The sequence below is a fragment of the Musca vetustissima genome, unplaced genomic scaffold, assembly GCF_032173495.1.
Source record: "Musca vetustissima isolate MV318-11 ecotype Yass unplaced genomic scaffold, APGP_CSIRO_Mvet_v1 utg12772, whole genome shotgun sequence".
In the NCBI taxonomy this organism is placed as follows: domain Eukaryota; kingdom Metazoa; phylum Arthropoda; class Insecta; order Diptera; family Muscidae; genus Musca; species Musca vetustissima.
This window is the reverse complement of record NW_026882418.1, coordinates 42761-63186: the sequence shown is the minus strand read 5'-3', so window position 1 is coordinate 63186 and position 20426 is coordinate 42761. Positions and strand designations below refer to the sequence as shown.

General features: G+C 33.5%; 4 protein-coding genes across 4 annotated transcripts in view; 1 reads left to right on the top strand and 3 right to left on the bottom strand.

Moving 5' to 3' along the window:
- Positions 1-1720: 1720 nt before the first annotated feature.
- On the top strand, positions 1721-3318 carry LOC133328770 (uncharacterized). Its single transcript, XM_061537315.1, has 2 exons — positions 1721-2831; positions 3119-3318. The coding sequence occupies exons 1-2, from the start codon at positions 1721-1723 to the stop codon at positions 3316-3318; spliced, it is 1311 nt and encodes a 436-aa protein (XP_061393299.1).
- Positions 3319-5025: 1707 nt separating this feature from the next.
- Positions 5026-6366, bottom strand: LOC133328769 (uncharacterized). Its single transcript, XM_061537314.1, has 2 exons — positions 5295-6366; positions 5026-5228 (listed from the first exon to the last, which is right to left on the bottom strand). Exons 1-2 carry the CDS (start codon positions 6364-6366, stop codon positions 5026-5028), a joined length of 1275 nt encoding a protein of 424 aa, XP_061393298.1.
- Positions 6367-9194: 2828 nt separating this feature from the next.
- LOC133328768 (uncharacterized) lies at positions 9195-10599 on the bottom strand. Its single transcript, XM_061537313.1, has 2 exons — positions 9516-10599; positions 9195-9394 (listed from the first exon to the last, which is right to left on the bottom strand). Exons 1-2 carry the CDS (start codon positions 10597-10599, stop codon positions 9195-9197), a joined length of 1284 nt encoding a protein of 427 aa, XP_061393297.1.
- A 3479-nt stretch (positions 10600-14078) lies between these two features.
- Positions 14079-20426, bottom strand: part of LOC133328779 (uncharacterized) — a 48989-nt gene continuing 42641 nt past the window's right edge. Inside the window, exons 4-5 of the mRNA XM_061537324.1 lie at positions 14351-15292; positions 14079-14278 (exon numbers count right to left, since the gene is read on the bottom strand). Coding sequence (XP_061393308.1) covers positions 14079-14278; positions 14351-15292 — 1142 coding nt within the window. The remainder of the gene's footprint in view (positions 14279-14350; positions 15293-20426) is intronic.

The window sequence follows — 20426 nt, the reverse complement described above, 5'->3', positions numbered from 1 at the left end:
TATAAAATATACAAAAGGTCATCTAACGATACATGTTCCTCCGAACCTGAGAACTCTAACCGTTTCTTTAAAAACCGGACCCAGGTAATAATTTGGATATTTGAAGAAGATTTATCTAACTCCTAACAAAGAAAGACAAAAAAATTTAATTTAAAAATTTAATATTCGGGAAAAAGAAATCCATTATTTTTATATTAACTATAGGAATGTCGGAATGTCCATATATGCAATGTGTTATATGATTTGTTGCCATTTTAAAGATAACTTCATAATGGCTCTCTCATAGAAGTCCTGCTCTCTATGTCCAAAAAAGCTCTAGTAGTCGATTTTCACAATCCTCCCTAGATACCAATTTTTTATCATTAAAGAAATTTTGGAATTCAAGAAAAGGATGATAATCTCTTGGTCCCAAGTCCGGACTGTATGATGAATGCATTAAAAGTTATCAACCAAACTCCCGTCGTGTCCTGCTGGAACACGACGCCTCTCCCGTTGGCCAATTCTGGCGGTTTCTGGTCAATTGCTATCTTCAAGCGGCCTAGTTGTTGACAGTAGAGATAAGAATATAGCGTTTGACAAGTTTGGAAGCAACTCATAAAAATAATCCACTTCCAGGCCCACCAAGTGATTATCAGAACATTCCTGGCCGTTAGTCCTGGTTTGGCCACCGTTTGAGGTGCTTCGCCGCTTTTTGACAACGATCGTTTTCGCACAGTGTTATCGTATTTGATCAATGCTCTCAACGGTTCGACACATATTTTAAAAAATTAATGAATATTTTCATAATTTCATTCATAGTTTTTTCCACGTTTGGAATAAAATTAAAAATTCTTATAATCATGAGAAAGTCACTTTTTCCCAAACAATGAAAACTTTTCATTAATATCAAAATTATTTTCCTACTTTGATCGACTTTACCACTATTTGCGCTCAAATTTTCTTTTCTCCCTTTGTTTTGTTTTGGTATCGTTCTCCGCCTCTCCCCTCACTTGATGGTTGTTAATTTTGCAACCTCTCTTTCCCTCTCTCTCTCCCTTTCTCTTACAAGAAAGCAGTATTTAAAGTTTTATGAATGGCATTCAAAAAAGCGCAGAAATCCAGACATTGGCAACACTTTTTGAACACTATTCATATAATATAAGAATTATTTTTTCTGTGTATGACTTTTTACATGTCTTCTATGTGTAGAAGGTCTTCTGTTGGTATTCCATCTATGAGACTTACAACTCCAATTTTCTATTCACTCTCTCTCTCCCTCTTAAAGAAACCGATATTTAATGTTTTATGTATGGCATTCATAAAATGCAAAAATTCGGACATTGGGAACACTTTTTGAACGCAATTCATATAATATAAAATTTTTTTCTGGGTAGAACTTTCTATCCGTCTTCTATATGTAGAAGGTCTTCTATTGGTATTCCATCTATGAGTTCTACAATGGTTCTTCAATATAAGCCTATGTATATGTTTATAACTGTTCCAGCCCTGTATCGCCATTCATCATAAACAGCACCCACTGTATTTTCTTTATTGTTCATTAGGCTTTGTTAATTTAAATAATAGTATGTATTTATGTGTGTATGTTTGTAATACACAATAAAGCTCGACGTTATTCTGTAAAGCTAATTCTCAAACACTATCACTTCGAATAAGACAACTGTACGGAGAGGAGCCACAGCGGATTTATTTTGATAGAACAAAAACCCGAATAGTGAACATTATGAGTGATACAATTACATGGCAAGCTCCGCAATGGCTAAACGATTCTGAATTTGTAGAGAAAATATTAAAAAACTATCTTCAAGATGATAAAGTGAAAATAGAAAATATCGACTTTAAACCTGCAACAGCAAATGGTGAAAATTATGCTAGTGTTATGACCCGCATAAAAATCTACTTCCATCAAGGAGAAAGTGAAGAAAATATCCAAAATTTGTCTTTCATAATAAAATGTTGTTATGGCAGTGATCCCATATTGGAAAATCTCATGAAAAATTACAATTTATATAAAACCGAAATGACAATGTATGAACACGTGTTACCCGAAATGTCGACACTTCTCCAGGCCGCCGATAAGGAAGCGGCGAATGAGCAGTTGTTTGCAAAAACCTTAAATGTGGACTATGAAAAGGCGACCATTATTTTTGAAGATTTATCAGCCAAGAATTATGTGATGGGTAACCGTTTGCATGGTTTCGATAAGCTGCATGCCCAGTTTGTAATGAGGAAATTAGCTAAATTTCATGCAGCCGCTGCCGTCTTGAATGAACTTCGGAATGGCGAACTGCAACAATTCGATAGGGGCCTTTTTAATCAACATACCCGTGGCTTGGGTTGTATGTTTGAATACATGATTGAGGAGTGTGCCAAGTATGCCTTGCGTGAACCCCAGTTGGGCAAATACTATCATGACAAATTAATGAAACTGCATCCCCATGTCGTGGACTATGCCACAGAGGCATATGCCACAAATTCTCCAAATCATTTTTATACTCTCTGTCATGGTGATTTGTGGATGATGAACATAATGGTTAAATATCAAATGGAAGATGGTGGAGTTGACGATAAGGAGGAGATTGCGAATAAGATTTTGGAAGATATTCTATTTGTGGATTTTCAATTTAGTTGTTGGGCTTCACCAGCCATTGATTTGCATTATTTCTTTAATACCTCTTTGGAGCCTGAATTGCAAATGGATGAGCGTGGCATAGCTGAGCTGGTTCAGCTTTATCACAGTAATTTAAGTGAAATGTTGATGAAATTAAAATACAAAGGGCATATACCTACACTGCGGGAATTGCGGTTACAATTGGAGGAGCGGAAGTTTTTGGGTAAATATTTTTGTTATATTTCCTTATAAGATAAATAAAAAATGTATTGATTATTACTATTTACATTAACAAATTCAAAATATTTAATTAAATTAAATGTTCGTAAAAAACCACGTACTGTTTTTGAAAGCAACGTGAGAGAATGCGGGTTGAACGCATTTAAAATAATGAATCAAATTCCATAATTTCCATGTGTTTAATATTTTGTCCTGTTGATATAAGTTTGGTTTATTCAAAAATGTTTTGTTTGGTTTCCTCCATAATAATTTTATATTTGTTTTTTCCAGCTGTTACTGGCATCCTTTCGGACCAAGCCATTGCCACCTCAGATCAATGTGATGATGCCGATGTCCACTGTTTGTTGGGTGATAGCGAGCGGGCCAGAACTTTCCGACAAAACTGCTATAAAAATAAACGCCAACAAAAAATTGTACAACATTTCCTGCCCTATTTGGATCATTGCGGTCTATTGGATATACAAAATTAATTGAAACCCATTAACATAACCTTAAAAAAGACTATGGTAATGCAAATAAATTGCAATGAAAGAAAATTCAAGTACATTTAATTAAGGCAAATTTAATTATGTGATATGAAATTTGTGTTGCTATGTAAAACCTTAGACATATAAGAACCCCAAGGGAAACGGGTGAGCTGCAATACAATACACCATTTCGGAGTAGAGGTAGGAGTGTGAGCTTTGGCTAAAGCTCTTGAATCCCGGATATGAACTGAGACACAAATTGTAATCAAAATAACGTAGTTCATCCTAATTCTTTGTAATATCACAACCGAAGAAATTATAATAATTAAGCAAGACAGATCCATATGAATGTTAGGTGGCGGGTTTCTATGACACCAAAATTCTTTGCCGTTTTAATTTTATGTTTTCTTCTTCTTTATTATGTCTCGTTTGTTCTTCTTTACATGCATGTTCATGTTCGGCGACTTGAGAACGACAATGTTAAACATTCGGTTGAATTTAGCATTTATATCGAAATAATTTGGAAATCACATTTGGGAATTTTCTAACACCAATCCAGAGGTCGGTAGCAGTGCCCGAAATAAGGAAACAATGGAATGCAAAAGTAGTCACAATCGAGTGAGCGAAAAGTCGGCGGTAGCCAAATAATCGGTTGCAAGTGAAAACACAGCCGAACAATGAATGGTGGTTGTGGAGGGAAAATGAGCGCAAATAGTAGAATGAAGTAGGAAAATAGTTGTGATATTAATGAAATGTATACATTTTTTGGATTATAAAAATTTTTACTTATATTCAAATCGAAATTACTCATTACATATTTTTTTCTAGGCTAAATACCACGCGGTGGTAGAACAATAAAAGTTATCTTACTGACAACCAGAAGTTTTCATCTTATGTTTCTCATGTAGAAGTATCATATCCTGTAGAATTTTCTCCTCACAAAAAAGTCCATTGAATACAGAAGAATATATTCTTAATATACTCTTATATATTAGGATCGGGAAAAAAAATCCATTAGGTCGGTCGTCGAAAATGTCGATAAAATCGGAGAAATAGTCGAAGTAGACCGGCATATTAGCCATCGTAACATCGCCCAGGAATCGACTATTAAACTGTTTTAACCCATTTATACAAAGCTGGATATGGCCAAACGTTAAAGTCTCATCTCTCCTGTCAACAACTGGACCGTTTGAAGATAGCAATAGACCAGAAACGGTCAGAATTGGCCAACAGGAGAGGTGTCGTGTTCCACCGGGACAACGCTAGGCCACACACATCAACAGTGACTCGCTGGAAAATTCGGGAGCTTGGTTGGGAAGTTTTAATGCATCCACCATACAGTCCGAACTAGGCACCAAGCGATTATCATCTTTTTCTTGCATTGCAAAATTTCCTTTATGATAAAAAATTTATATTTAGGAAGGATTGTGCAAATGGACCACTAGGGTTGTTTGCAAATAGAGAGCCGGACTACTATGAGAGAGGCATTATGAAGTAACATACCTATAAAATGGCAACAAATCATACAATAATGGAAGTTCAGATAAATCGACTATAAGATCAAACTCACTCTATATAGAGAATATGTCAAAGGTGGCATAAATCAGTGCTCCTGAACAAATTTACTAAATTTTATTTCTATAATTTCATCTAATTATTTTTCTAATTCTAAAATCTTAAATAATCTACGTTGATACTTTATGGCTTGTCTCATTTCTGTAAATCAAGCAATCCACGGCGATCAAATATTGGTAACATTTTCTTCAGGACACTTTGGAATTCTTTATTGGCCGTGAAACATGTGCGGCGGAATTTGCGGGCTCTTTCATTATCATCCAGCAGGCTGTGGATATCGGCATCTTCACTGTTACTGGTTGTCATAATGGAACGATGGGCCAAGATACCAATTAAAGCTGAAAAAATTAAAAAAATATGATTATTCAATAAAATTTCAGAAATGTGAATAATGTCAAACCTACCTAATATACGACTTTCTTCCAATTGCACAGATATTTCATGTAGACTGGGTATGTGACCCTGATAATTCAATTTATTAAGGGTATCACTTAGAACCGAATGATAATATTGAATTAACTTTTCCTCGGTATCATTTTCCATCAATAACTGGGATTCCAAAGAAGTATTGAAGAGATAATGCAAATCAACTGCCACCGATGACCAATTACACAATTGAAAATCAATAAACATTATATCCTTCAGGGACAACTCCTTATCGCCTCTCGACTTGTCATATAACATCATTACGTTGTTGGTCCACAAATCACCATGATTTAGACTATAGAAATTCCATGGACTTGGTGCGTATGCCTTGATGCAATAATCCACAATGCTGGGTGTTAATTTCAATAACTTCTCCGAATAATATTCACCCAATTCGGGGCAGTTTTTGGCAAAGTGTGCCCCCTCCTTAGTGAAATATTCGAAAACACAGCCAAAACCTTTGGTATGGCGATTAAACATGCCATGATCGAATTTTTCCAATATTCCACCTTGACGTTCATTTAAAACAGCAGCGGCCGCATGGAACTTCGCCAACTTCTTCAGACATATTTGGATGTGAGGAAAATCTAAACCTCGCTTGCGATCAGCCATTTCATAACCCTCCACCGTGAGATCTTCAAAAATAATGGTGGAACGTTCATAATCAACTTTAAGGGTTTGGGCAAATAACTTTTCCGTATCACCAGATTCCTTGAGGATTTCGGCTAATTTTGGTAGGATTTGTTCATACATTTTCATTTCCGTATTGTAAATGTCATAACCGGACATTATTTTCGATACCACCGGATCATTTTCATAGGAATATTTCATGATAAAGGATAAGGTTTCGGGTTTCGCACTTCGTTTCCTTGTGAATGATATTTTTATGCGACTCATAACACTGGCATAATTTTCACCATTTGCCGTAGCCGGTCGGATATCCACATTCGTAATAAGCACGGTGTTATCCTTGAGATAATCCTTAATGATTTCTTGTAAATATTCCCTGCTTAGCCATTGCGGAGCTTGCCATACATTGTTTTCACACATAATTTTTTTGTTTTCCGCGAAAGATAAGATCAGAATTTACACGTAAAGAGGACGATCGTGTCTCGAGAATAATCTGACTTTGATAACACTACCACCACTGTGGTGTGGTGCTCCATTTATATATTTTTGCGATATATAATAATTTTGGGATAGTATAATAATGTTTTGCTTAGTAATTTGCCACATCATAAATTGCAGGGCGCACTAATCTTAATTCTGTTGTCTACCATTTTTTTGTTCTTATTTTATGACGACAATTATTTAAATGAGAAAGTAAATAAACCCATGGAGTTTATTTCGTTTCTTTTGTTCGAAATGTTCGCGTGGTAGTGAAATACATTTCCACTGTTGCTTGTGATATTAATTTAGAATTTTTCTTATTTTAGAAAACATCTGGAATTGTTATAATTGAAAAAAAAATGCCTTCGGAAACTATTGCAAAAGTAATAAAAATGTGGTATATCTGTAGAAATTTATTAGAGGCTTTTCTATTTGAAGAAACCCCTTTAAATGTGTATAAACTATTAATCGCCATGGTCTATATATTGAAATCAAATCCCTTCCGCATAAAAAATATTTTAGCTTGAAAATCCTAGGTATGGACACAGAACAATAAAAATTCTTAAATTTGGGAAGACCTTTTTATTGGAACAATGACGAAGAACATGGGTCTTTGTTGAACATTTTCTGCATATCATGCCAAAAAATGCCAAATTACAGTAAATTAGGTTGGAAATTGTACCTAGGACCATCAAAATACTTAAAATGGAGTGTGAACTTTATATGGATAATATATCAAAACATGGATCCATACATTTTCTGAGCTGACTAGATAACCCACTTGTTTATCCCAATACAATATTACAGCCGCTTCAAAACCCTTTAAAATAGGCATATTGGCTTTATATTGGTAGAAACATTTTCAAGCCACTTACAAATAAAATCTAATCCTACTCAAAATATTGAAAATGAGGGAAAATGGGAAATATCGGTCCACTCCTTCATGCACCTCCCCACAAAATGATCAAGATTGTGCTAAAATTCACTACACTATCCGATTTGAACCAAACTTTGTACAACCTATTATTCTTGCCAAGCCTTAATCAAATCCAAAGATGTAAACCATTGGTACCTCCCCCCTTAAGGGTCAAAAATTTCAATATTTATAAATCCAATATCTGGCGAATGGAACGTCAAATTTAAACCAAACTTTGTACAACCTTTTGTTAAAAGGTGATAAAATTCAAAGATGGAACCCATTGGTCCACTCATTCTCATACCTCCCACACAAATGGTCAAAATTTTCAATATTTATAAATCGTATATTAGATCAATGGAATGTCGGATTTGAACCCAACTTTTCACAACCAATTTTCTTCACCAACCCTAGATCATGTCCGAAGGCCTTCTCCTTCAGGCACCTCCCCCACAAAGAATTAATATTTTATAAACTTATAAATTTAATTTGAAGCAATTTGAATAAACGATTTGACCACTTGATGCCAGTAGTAACATTTTAACGATTTTTTACAATTTTCCCTTGTGAAAATAATAATGATGGTTCTTTGTTAGGAAGATACTGGTCAAGGAATGGGCCAATACGTCTGATTTTGGTTTGGTAAAAAAAATAAAATATGCGAAATGTGGTCATATCAAATACTTCCTTCTCAAGATATGATAATTTTTTGTGTTGTTCAACAATTTTAATATTTTGTTGGGAAATTATTCGGATATTCTCCATCTTCAAATTTTGACAAAGCGTTTTGACACATTCTTATAACCACGATAAAGTCACTATTTTTTCCAACAAAATGTAAAAACTTCATTAAAATCACAATTATTTTCTTATTTCGCTCTACATTATCACTATTTGAGCTCATTTGTCCTCTCTCTCACTCTCTCTTTTTGACGAAAACAAATGAGTTCCTCCCAAGGGAAAGCACCACAAGCATCATTCATTGCTCGGCTGTGTTTTGATATCGTTCTCCGCCTCACCCCTTACTTTGTGTTTGTTATTTTTGCAACAGTTTATTTGACTACTGTTTCTGTTGCTAGCAATCGCCTCTCGACCTCTGCATTGATGTTATAAAATTCGCATATGTATTTTCCAAATTGTTTTGATATAACTGCTAAATAGAATATATAAAAACATTTTGATGCAAGCAACAACAACCGAATTTTTAACATTGTAAAATGTTGTTTTAATGGCGCAGAGCATGAACAAGTAAATAAGAAGACGCGAGACTAGACATAACGAAGAGAAACAAAACACAAAATCAAAAGAGAAAATTTAAAACGAGAAATAATTTCTAAGCCATAGAAACCCGTCACCGCCACCTAACACACACAATCGAAAGTTGTTTTTCACTCTCTCTCTCTCTCTCTCTTCCTCTCTGACAAGAAACCTTTATTTAAAGTTTCATGAATTGTGTTCATAAAATGCAGAATTGTCGACATTGGCAAAACTATCTGCACGCTAGTCATATAATATACGAATCTGTTTTTTCTGTTTGATCTTTAATATAATTAAGATTTAATCATGAAAAAATGTCAAGCATTCGAGATGCGAGTGTTTAGACGTAGCATTCATTAAATTTATGATATGAATCTCTGGCCTACTTACATTTAAGAAATATAATACCAAAGTTAAGTGTCTTCAATTCTGAACAACATTATATAACACATCGATAAATCAGATATCCACTTTTCAATGCTGATGTACAAATATGTAAAATACCTATTGTAAAAATAAATTTTCCTATGTAAATTATTTCAATTTATTTAAATATTATTTACACTTTTTAGTTTTAGATTAAATCAAAATTAAACTATTTTTGTAAGTCCAATAATCCAAGTCGATCAAATCGAGGTAGCCAACTCTTAATAATAGTTTGCAATTCCTTGTTTTGAAAGCAGCCCTTTCGAAATCTCCAAGCCCTTTCGTTATCGTCCATTAGGCTGTGGATGTCAGCATCCTCAGTTTGATCTGTGCTCATAATCGTGCGGGATGCCATTATACTTAATAAAGCTGGAAGAGAAAACAAAACGAAAGAACGATTTAAAGAGATAAAAACCACTTACTTTTTGACAAATACTAATAGAAAATGCAGTATTCTTTCCTTTAATATTTTTGATTTTTCACTACTCACCTAATATTCGACTTTCCTCAAATTGCACTGTCAGTTCATGCAGTGTTGGAATGTGGCCTTTGAATTTTAATTTCTTTAACATTTCACACAAAATCGAATGATAATATTGTAAAAGTTTTTCCTCTGATGTCACATCCAACAGGATATCTGCCTGCAGTGATGTATTGAAATAATAATGCAGATCCACGGTAGGTGATGACCAATTACACATTTGGAAATCAATAAACATGATATCCTTAAGTGTTTTACTCTTTTCCAAATCACCATCAGCATCATTATTGTTATATGACATCATAATATTATTGGTCCACAAATCACCATGACTCAAGGTAAAGAAATTTAGAGGGCGTGTGGAATAGGCCCTTACACCATAATCAATGATATGACTAGAGAGATTCATTAATTTGTCATGATAATAGAGCCCCAATTCGGGACAATCTTTAGCAAAGCGGGCACCCTCCTCCATCATATATTCAAAAATGCAGGCAAAACCTCTCGTGTGGCGATTTAAAATTCCATGATCGAAAGCTTCCAAAATACCATTTTGACGTTCATTCAACACAGCAGCTGCGGCATGGAATTTTGCCAACTTCTTTATCACCAACTGGGCATGAGTCCAATCCATACCCTTCTTACGATCAACCATTTCAAATCCGGACACACTTAAATCCTCAAAAATAATGGCGGAACGTTCATAGTCTACCTTTAATGTCTTAGCACATAATTGTTCGATATCTCCAGATTCTTGCAGGATTTCTGCCAATTGTGGCAAGATTTGTTCATACATTTTCATTTCCGTATTATAGACATCATAGCCGGCCATTAGTTTGGATATCACAGGATCATTTTCATAGGAATATTTCAAAATAAACGATAATGTGGTGGGTTCTGTGTTTGTGCTTCTCGTAAATGTAATTTTGATTCGGCTCATAACACTGGCATAATTTTCACCATTTCCTGTAGCTGGTCTGATATCGACGTTCGTTATCTGTACCGTATCGTCCTTGAGATATGTTTGGAGGACTTCCTGCAAGTAGTCATTGCTTAACCATACAGGTGGCTGCCAAGAATTATTTTCACACATTTTTTCACTTATTTTTTATTATTCCGTAATTTGATGTCCCGCCGTTGATGCCCAACGCGTGCCGTTTTTAATTTTCTAGTATTAGCACGTCGAGTAGTCAGCTACTATTTATATGCTGTTGGAAATTTTGCCACATATCACAATAACCTCATTTAAATGTTAGTAATCTAAATTGTTTTATATTTTATTTTACGTCTTAAAATATGACTGCCAAAAAATCTGGGAATTTAAGCAAATAGGCAAATTTTGATGTTTTATCTGTTTTAAGGCACCAGGTGCCATTTGCGAGAGACGCCATAAAGTCTCGAAACACATCGCTTAGCATTATGATAAATAAATGTGATAAAATTACTCTCAATTTTAAACTACATAAAAACTATTTTTAGTAATACACAAGCTCCTATAGCCCTCCAAAAATATTCTTTGAAAATCTGCATGCTTTGGTGATCCTCCAAGAATATTCGCTTAAAATATTTGGGATTTGAAGGTACTCAAAAAATATTCCCGATTTGACCCTCTAATAAAAACTACTTTAACGAGTAAAAAAGTGTCAATCAGTGTTGCCGGCTGCCCTCAGCCTAAGGTTTGCGGAATTACACAAAGATTTTATTATTCGCCTTATATAATCATATGTTTTCATAAAAGAAGTTTCCGATTTAATGTTGATTTAGGGGAGTTACCAGAAGGAGTGGACCAATGGGTCTCATCTTCGGAATTGATCTAGGCTTGGTAATGATATTAGGCTGTGCAAAGTGTACTTCAAATCGGTTATTCCATTCGTATTGAAAATATTAACCATTTGTGGAGTAGGTACTAGAAAAAGTGGACCAATGATATCTTCAGGCTAGATATAGGTTTGGTTAAAATAATAGGATGTGGAAATTTGGGTTAAATCGGACATTATTTTCGGTTAATATTGGATTTGTACAATTTGAACATTTTGTGGGGGAGATACCGAAAGAAGTGGACCAATGACTTTCATCTTTGAGCTTGATCTAGATTTGGTGAATATAATGGATTGCACAATTTTAACTTGAATTAAGTTTGGGGAAAATATTATGATTGAAATCGGTTACGCTCTTCGAGAGTTATCGTGTACACAACCCAGCCTGACAGATAGACGGGCATTTGTAAATCGACTCCAAATTGCCTGAAACTGATTTGATCCAAAGAAAGATAGGGTCTAAAACCAATATTTCATAAGGCACTTTTTGCCACATCAAATGATTTTCCAAAATTTTTTTTTGATTTAATTCGATTCTACACTAATACAAGAATGTCTCTACAAAATTGCAAGTGAAAATCTCAAGAACTCTTGAAGATATAACCGATGTTTGTGTGGTTCATCAAGTGACGGCGTAAAGGGCTTCTCAAACTTTAAACGCGTTTTTCTTTTTTCCATTAACCTTGAGATGTGTTGTGACGTCGGCTTATAATTGTGGCATATAGATCCACTCAAAACAAAAACACACAAAAATTATAACCCAATCGATTTCAAATTTTTACACGTTTCTCTGTGAGTGTATAGCTATCGTATGAACTAGGATGTGTTAAAGCCAATCGGTGAAGATCTTCCTTATTTTTTAACTTGGTTTTTGGCAAAATTGGCGATTTTTCAAAATTCGCGATGTTTTAATACCATCAATAATTACGGCCACTAGAGGTCCGCCATTTTGTTAATTTTAGATTTCACGAAGTCAATAATCCTAGTTCATGCAAAATTTCGCCAGTACATGTACTCTTATAACACCGTTGGACACACATTTTCGTATTCCGATGATCCAGTGAGGAGTTATCATGCCCGCCATCAAAAATAAGGACTTTTTTTAATTACAAAAAACAACAACAAAACAATAACAAAATTTTTTTGTAAATTATTTTTCTTCTTTTTTAAATCTTCAAATATATATGTGCAAAGATGCAAACCTTAACAAGCATTGGTATTGATTTACCAGCCCATTGAAAATCTTGAAAAATTAAAATCGAGAATGGGTGGGGTTCCCTTAAAAGCAATATGTCATGAGGCACTTTTTGCCGCATCAAATGATTTTCCAAAAAATTGACTACCTTTAATGACCCATTAAAAATTGTAAGATCTCCTAGTTGTGGTGGTCCTATAAAACTATTTTTGTAACTCATAACATCTCGTAGCCCTTCAAAAATATTCTATAACCAGTGAGCGGAGTTTGGGCCATAATTACGGCCACTAGAGCGACCAGAAAATCAGACAGAAATATAGTTTTTGGTCCATTTCAGATTTTGGGTATTAAAAACATCGCCTGGAATAATATTTTTCAAAACCCCCTAAATTTGAAGATGAGTGTTAAAAAGTAGCCTTTAAAATTTCGCCACTGAAAATAATTTTTATTCCTTAGTTAAAAAAGTGTATTATTTTATCCTGGCCTGCATCCCTGTTGTTCAATTCTGTAATTAAAGGTTTGAAAACTTTTTGATTTCGGTCGGTAGAGCTTAACGACTAATTTATTTTGGTCGTTAACTTACGGAATATTTTCGTTAATTAACGTAGTTATAGGCAAATGTAAATTTGCAGTTATCGGCAATCGTCGATAATTCTGTCGTTAAGCTGATACAGAATAGCTCTACTGGTGGGTCTTAAAAAATGTTTTGTATACATCCTAGCGTGGGGCGTTGAGCAAATATACCACGTTGCGTTGAAATAGACACCCCATAAATTTGAATTTCGATTATATGGTTGTCGTCTAACATTCTGTACATCATCTGTTATTATGAGATATATCAGACAAAGATGATGATATATTTAGACGTGTTTATATCTAACAAACAAGATAACATAACTATCGTGCGTACAATAATGACTAGGAAAATTTATAAAATTTTTAATTCAAGTATATAACTATATGATCTATATTTTATATAGACTCTTGCCACTGTACCATGCTTAAAGATTAGATATTCACTTGGTAACCTATATAATTGTCTAGGAAGATATGGTCCATAAAAAATTAGTATCTCAAAATGATAAAAATAATAAAATCGTGAGGTTTTTTTTTGGAATCGGCTACCATAATACTATTTCGACATATGGGACGTGGAGCTGATCTTAAATCATTTATAATTAGTGTAATAAGTCTAGAAAATCGTAACGGTGATTTAAATCCATGTTTTCTCATATTGAGATATTTAGAGATTTGGGTTTGATTTGTTTCAAAGATATTATTAAGTGGTATTAATTTTGTTTGTGGCTTTGTGCCCCTAAACATAATATAATATTTAACGTAATATGTTTTGAAAACTTTTCTAGAAACCCAGATTTGTATCAGAACCTAAAATGGATTTAAAACACGTTCAATATAAGCGACTCGAATTAAAATACATATTTGGAATATTTACTAAAGATTTTATTTTTCTAATTGCGAATATTGTCTACATTTTTATTGTCCTTTTTCGTAGTTGTTTTCTAGCCTAGTTCCAAAATTTTTTATAAATATGACAAACGCTTAATCCAACATATCTAAATATCCCAAACGATCGAAGTGTGGCAACATAACCATTACAACACTCTGCACCCGTTTATTTTCATACAAAACTTTGCGAAATCGTCGAGATTTTTCATTGTCCAGCAGAATGCATTCAAAATCGGCATCTTCTGTTTGATCGTTGGTCAGCAATGGGAGATTCGCCAATAAAGTTGCAACAGCTGTAAAAATAAATTATAAAATCATAATAATTTCACTTTGCCTCAGAAAATCCCATTCAGCCTATAACATACCCAGAAATCCTCGTTGCAGTAGTTGAATCTGCAATTCATGCAGGGTGGGAATGTGTTGCTTATATTTTAATTTCCTCAATGTTGTCGACAAAACTTCATGATAATATTTTATAAGATAATCCTGCTTGTGAAAAAGTAAATCATCCGCCAATGAAGTATTGAACAAATAATGCAAATCCACAGCCGGTGATGTCCAGTTGCAATATTGGAAATCAATAAGTAAAATATCTTTAAGCTTCTTCCCCTCCTTGGCATACTGCATCATGAAATTATTTGTCCATATATCACCATGATTGAGAGTTAAGAAATGGCCCTCTTTCGGATCATAACATTTAGTGGTATTTTCCACCAAATGAGGTACCAAACGTAATAATTTCTTTGTGTAATAATCTCCCAATTCCGGACATGTTGAACAAAATTCAGCACACACCTTAGTGACTGCTTCAAAGAACCCACCAAATGCATTAACATGGCGATTGAATATTCCCCTTTGATATATTTCCAAGGTGCCACCCAATTTCTCATTTAACACCGCAGCAGAGGCATGGAATTTGGCCAATTTTCTCAAGCACAAGTGCATGTGTTCTTCATCCAAACCCACCAAACGATTGGCCATAACAAAGTGTTTCACTGACAAATCTTCAAAGAAAATTGTCTTCTTTGAATAATCCACATATAGGGTCCTGGCAAACAACCGATCCTCATCTCCAATATCCCACAGGGATTTTTGCATTTGTGGCAACACCTTTTCATACATTTGCATTTCCGTATTTAAGACATCGTATTGTTCCAAAACACTGGCCAAAAATCCGTCATTTTCAAATGTCGTCTTATACAGGAAAGTTATTTCACAAGGATTTTCGCTAAGAGGTGTCGTATACAAGGCCCGAACACGATTTATAACACTCGAGAAACTTTCTCCTTTGGCTGTTGCGGGTCGCACTTGCAAATTTTGCAATTTTAATTCATTTTCATTTAAATATCGTTTTAATATTTTTACCACGTAGCTGTCGCTTAACCAGTCCGGCCGTTCGATTTGTTCCGTTGCGCCGCTCATTGTTTCTGTGCACTCAGTTTACAACTATTTCGAACTACAATAACTAAACAATTGAGCAGTAATCTAGCGTGGCGCTTCTATTTATTTCAATTAAGATAACGACGAATATCGAGTGTGCGGCAATGCATACCCTATTGTCGGGATAGTATAGAGGACATCTAGATATATTGATCAAAGAAAAAATCCAGTGAAATCCAGATCGTGTTTAGATAGAAGCTCGTTTTAATGGACATACAACGAGAAACTTTAAAGGTCTACTAAGGAAAAAAATTTAAATGCATCCAAAGGAAATAACTTTAAAGGCTTCATAAGGATAGACGTCTCAAAGATTTCCTTCGATAAAAAACCGTATAAAAATAATTGTTCAAAAATAAAAGCTTAAAAATTTAATTGTGTATTGAAAAATATTAAAAATAAAAGAAGTCCATGCTTAAAGCTCCGTAAGATGTAGAAAAATCAACGCTTCAAAGCTTTGTTTGCTATTTAACACATAATGAATTCATAATCGATCCTTTGTTAAATCTTCAAAAATATTTGTTAAATAAAATGTTGCTTCTCTCAAAGACCCATATTTCATGGTCCCTTATATCAGAATTTCTCACCTGCTGTAAGGGCTTCTTTAGTTTACCTTTACCTCACATAATATATTTATTATATTGAATTATCATCTACTATTCAAACAATGAAAAACAAATTATTACCTCTTATCATTGTCAAGTACTCTTAGCCAGTGATGAAATTCCGAACTACCTCCCCTACTGATCAGTGGCGTAGCTACATGTTATATATTTTCAATATATATTTTCTTTTTTTGAACGAAAATTTTATTTTAAAGATACATCTGTTTTATTGAAAAGCATGCATCAGAATAAGTGAATGTAGTTGGAATTCGAGTAGTAATCTAATAAACAGACATATCATATATTTTCAATACACTTACACTGCTGAACATCATAATATGGTGCTTGGCATATGAGTCGTTTATTTTGAAAGTGAGTTAAGTCAATTTTTTCTTATATTGAGATATTTAAAGGTTTTGGTTTGATTTGTTTCAAAATTATTGTTAAGTGGCATTAATTTTGTTTTGTTGATTTGTGCCCTTAAACTAGATAGAATATATAAAGTAATATACTTTGTAAATTTTTCCAGAGAACTAAACTTCGTATCAGAACCTAAAAGGGACTTAAACAAACAATGACAATTTTTTGATAAATGTGTCTTGGGACCCATGTTCAAATCGGACATTTCTTCGCCTGATATTGGATTAATAAATACTGCAAATCAGAAGGACTGGACCCATGGGTCCCATTTTCGGACTTGATCTAGGTTTGATAAATAGAATAGGCTGTGCAAAGTTTTACCAAAAGGAGTGGACCGATATTTCCCTTCTTCGAACATGAACTAAGTTTAAAAAAAATATTACGATATGCAAAGTTTGGATGAAATCGGTTACTCCATTTGAGAGTTATCGTAAATCGACTCCAAAATGTTTGAAACGTATTTTGTCCAAAGAAACATGGGTCCAAAATAGGGATACACAGTCGAGCGTGACTTTTCAAAATTTGCCTATGACAAATAAGTCTATTTTTAGACTTTTACATTTTTGCCAATGGATAAAAAGTCGACTTTTGGACCTTTCGGTTTTGTCAAACGTGTTTTTAAAAACGATTTTCGAATTTTACCGACAAATGCAAAACTGACAAAAACTTGATTTTTTATATTAATTGTTGTCAACAGATAAAATAAAGTTCTGGAATGTGTAAATTTTGGACAATTTGGGCTTTGTGATAATAAACAAACTATTTATGAAGAAAATCAAAAGTCGATCTTGAAAAGTCAACTTTGTGATTTTTTTCAAATTTTTATTTCAATTTTTAAATGCAAATTTTATTAATAAAATACTGTGCGAGAAATAGTAGCAAACATAAATGCTGTACGATGGTGCCATCTAACGGAGTGTAGTAGTAGTTTGTTTAGTCGATTTTATGACGTTCGTGTACTGTACAATAGTTAACTTGATGGTGACTATTTTCATAAAAGCCAAGTGGTTTGGAGACATGATTGAAATTACCAAATAATGCAAATTATTAGTCAGGGCCGATACTGACATTTTTTATTAAGAACGATTTGCTACCCAATGAGAAGTGCCAATATATATTACTACAGCTTTTTTGTTTAAATGAGACTTTTGAACCCTTGAGCCCCTATTTTTTCCGTGACCATTTGCTATTTGCTTAACGTATATTTAATGCAACTATCCTAAATAGGCTAGGTTATAAACACAATTTGACATCGTTATACCCTTACAATATCGACGAAGAAATCACTTTTAATTATTCTTAAGGTTATTTTTTGCAAGAATCAAAAAATAATTCTAAGGTACAATTCGAATACTAAACGATTAAATAATTTGCATTGTATACACAAATCGGTACTGTACATATTTTTTGGCATCAACTGTACATTGAAATACGCATAATTTAACCCTTTGTGGCCCAATGTTGCCCACAGGCAACCAAATGTTTTATAGCTTATATTTAATGTACAGCTAGTATATATGTATTATTTGGATTTCATATATCAAGACCTGATTATGGACGACACATATCAAAAGAAAAATCCAAAAATTTTGGTAAAGTTATGAGCTTTTCAATATAGAGAAGAGGGTAAATTTGTGTACAGGGTGAATTTGTGTGCAGTAATCGCTTCGTATTCGTATTGTACGAATTCTGTCATCTGAATTATTATTGATTCTTGTATAGCGAATAATTTTTAAATTCGACTTTGTATTTGGTTTTCTTGATATTGAACCTTAATTTAAACCGTAAGAATGTAGTGTATCACCCGAATCCAAGGATGTAGCGATGTCAAATTTTGTGCAAATCCTATTCAGGATAGTTGCATTAAATCGGTTTAAATGGTTAACCAAAATTATGATTTCTTAGATTTTTCTTTTTATATGTGTCCTACAGTACCAGGGCCTAACTTATGTAAAGCCAAAAAAATAATGTTTAGCTTCCTATTAAATATAAGTTCTCAAACATTTTGTTGCCTGTGGGCCACAAAGGGATACCCTATAAAAATTATTCATTACACATATGCTTGCAAAACAATGAAGACATATTCTCAATAACCTTATTAACGCATAATAGACATCATGAAAAATGTCAAGATATTTTTTCTATTTTTCAATAAGTACTTCAATAATAAATAATTAACATATGATTTAATAATAGAGTAAAATATTGACAATTCCTTGCAAATTATAATAAATTTGTTCATATATTTTGTGTATCATTCAATATTCAATTTATATGTATCTCCACAGCTGTGTTAATTTTTTAAATATAATTTCATTTAAACATTTTTATTAACCCTTTGAGCCCCGAATTTTTTCCGTAATATTTCTGTTCATAGATTTAATGCAACTATACCAAATAGGATATGCACAAAATTTGACATCGCTACATCCTTGCATTCGGGAGATACAGTATATTCTTTCGGAAAAATTAAAGTCCAATATCACTGAATAATCATTTTAAATTATTCTCTATATTCATTTTTACAAGAATCAAAAATAATTCTGATGGCAGAATTCGTACAATTTGATTACGAAGCGATTTAATAATTTGGACTGTATACACAAATTAGTACTGTACATAAATTTACCCTCTTCTCAATATTGAAAAGCTCATAACTTTACCAAAATTTGGGATTTTTTCGATTTTTCTTTTGATGTGTGTCGTCCATAGTCAGGTCTTGACATATGAAATACAAATAATATATATTTACTAGCTGCATATTAAATATAGGCTCTAAAACATTTTGTTGCCTGTGGGCAACATTGGGCCACAAAGGGTTAATCGTAAAATAAATTACCAAATAATCAGATAGCGTCAATGTAAACGTTAACTTAATTAGGCACTAAATTACATATTTTGTAAAAAAAAAAAAACTTACCCATCCATCACAACACTGATATCTGCGCACACAGTTGATGTCCCAAAAAACAATCACAAAAGTAAATGAGAGTTAAAAGTACACCCAAATGAGACTCCCCTCTATGCTCTCCAAAAAACCACCAGCATACTCTTTGACACTTGACCGACCGACAATCAAACACAATATTAAACGAACCGAATTGCAATGAAACGCAACAACAACGACAAATTACCGAAAGAAGATTACGGAAACGCACTAAACAACAACAATTCAAATCATTCATTCTTTTATTACACACACATACGAGCTTAATGGCAAAGAAAAGGCCAACAATTGCAGTGTCACTGCATTGCCAAAAAAGAAACACAAATTATGCAGAGATTTCATAGGAAACACTTTAATTATTATCAATAATAATTATTATAAACTATTTAATACCCTTTATTTTACTATTTTCACAATTTTTCAATTTATATTTCCTTTAATTTTGCAATAAAACGTTTGACGAACACATTTCGCGACCGTCCGATGTGAAATCGAATTAGAACTAAGGGAATAGGCAATTAGGAACAACGCAACGATGTAGAAACGACATAAAACGACCCGAATTGGTATGAAGGGCAACAACAACGAACCGAATGATCAACAACAATGCAACGAAAACATTCTCTCACTACACACACATACGAGCTTCACGGCATAGAAAAGGCCAACAATAGCTGCGTCATTGGTTTGCCAAAAAAAAAACACTATTTATTTAATGATTTTCTTCAGAAAACTATTTAATTTTGCAATTATTTTATTACTCGATAATAAATATACCATAATTCACACTTATTTTATGTCATTAAATGTTATATATCCTTTAATTTCCGTAAATACGATTAACAAACAAAATTCGCGACCGTCCGTGCTGAAATCTAATTAGAACTGAAGGAAGGAGCAATTAGGAGTGGACGGTGTTGCCAATGCTAATTAATAGTGCACTTTTTGTGTAATGCTGCCAAAGGAAAGGGACTAAACCAATAGTGCACATGCAAGACAACATTGGAATATGAAAATGTCACCTAATAATGA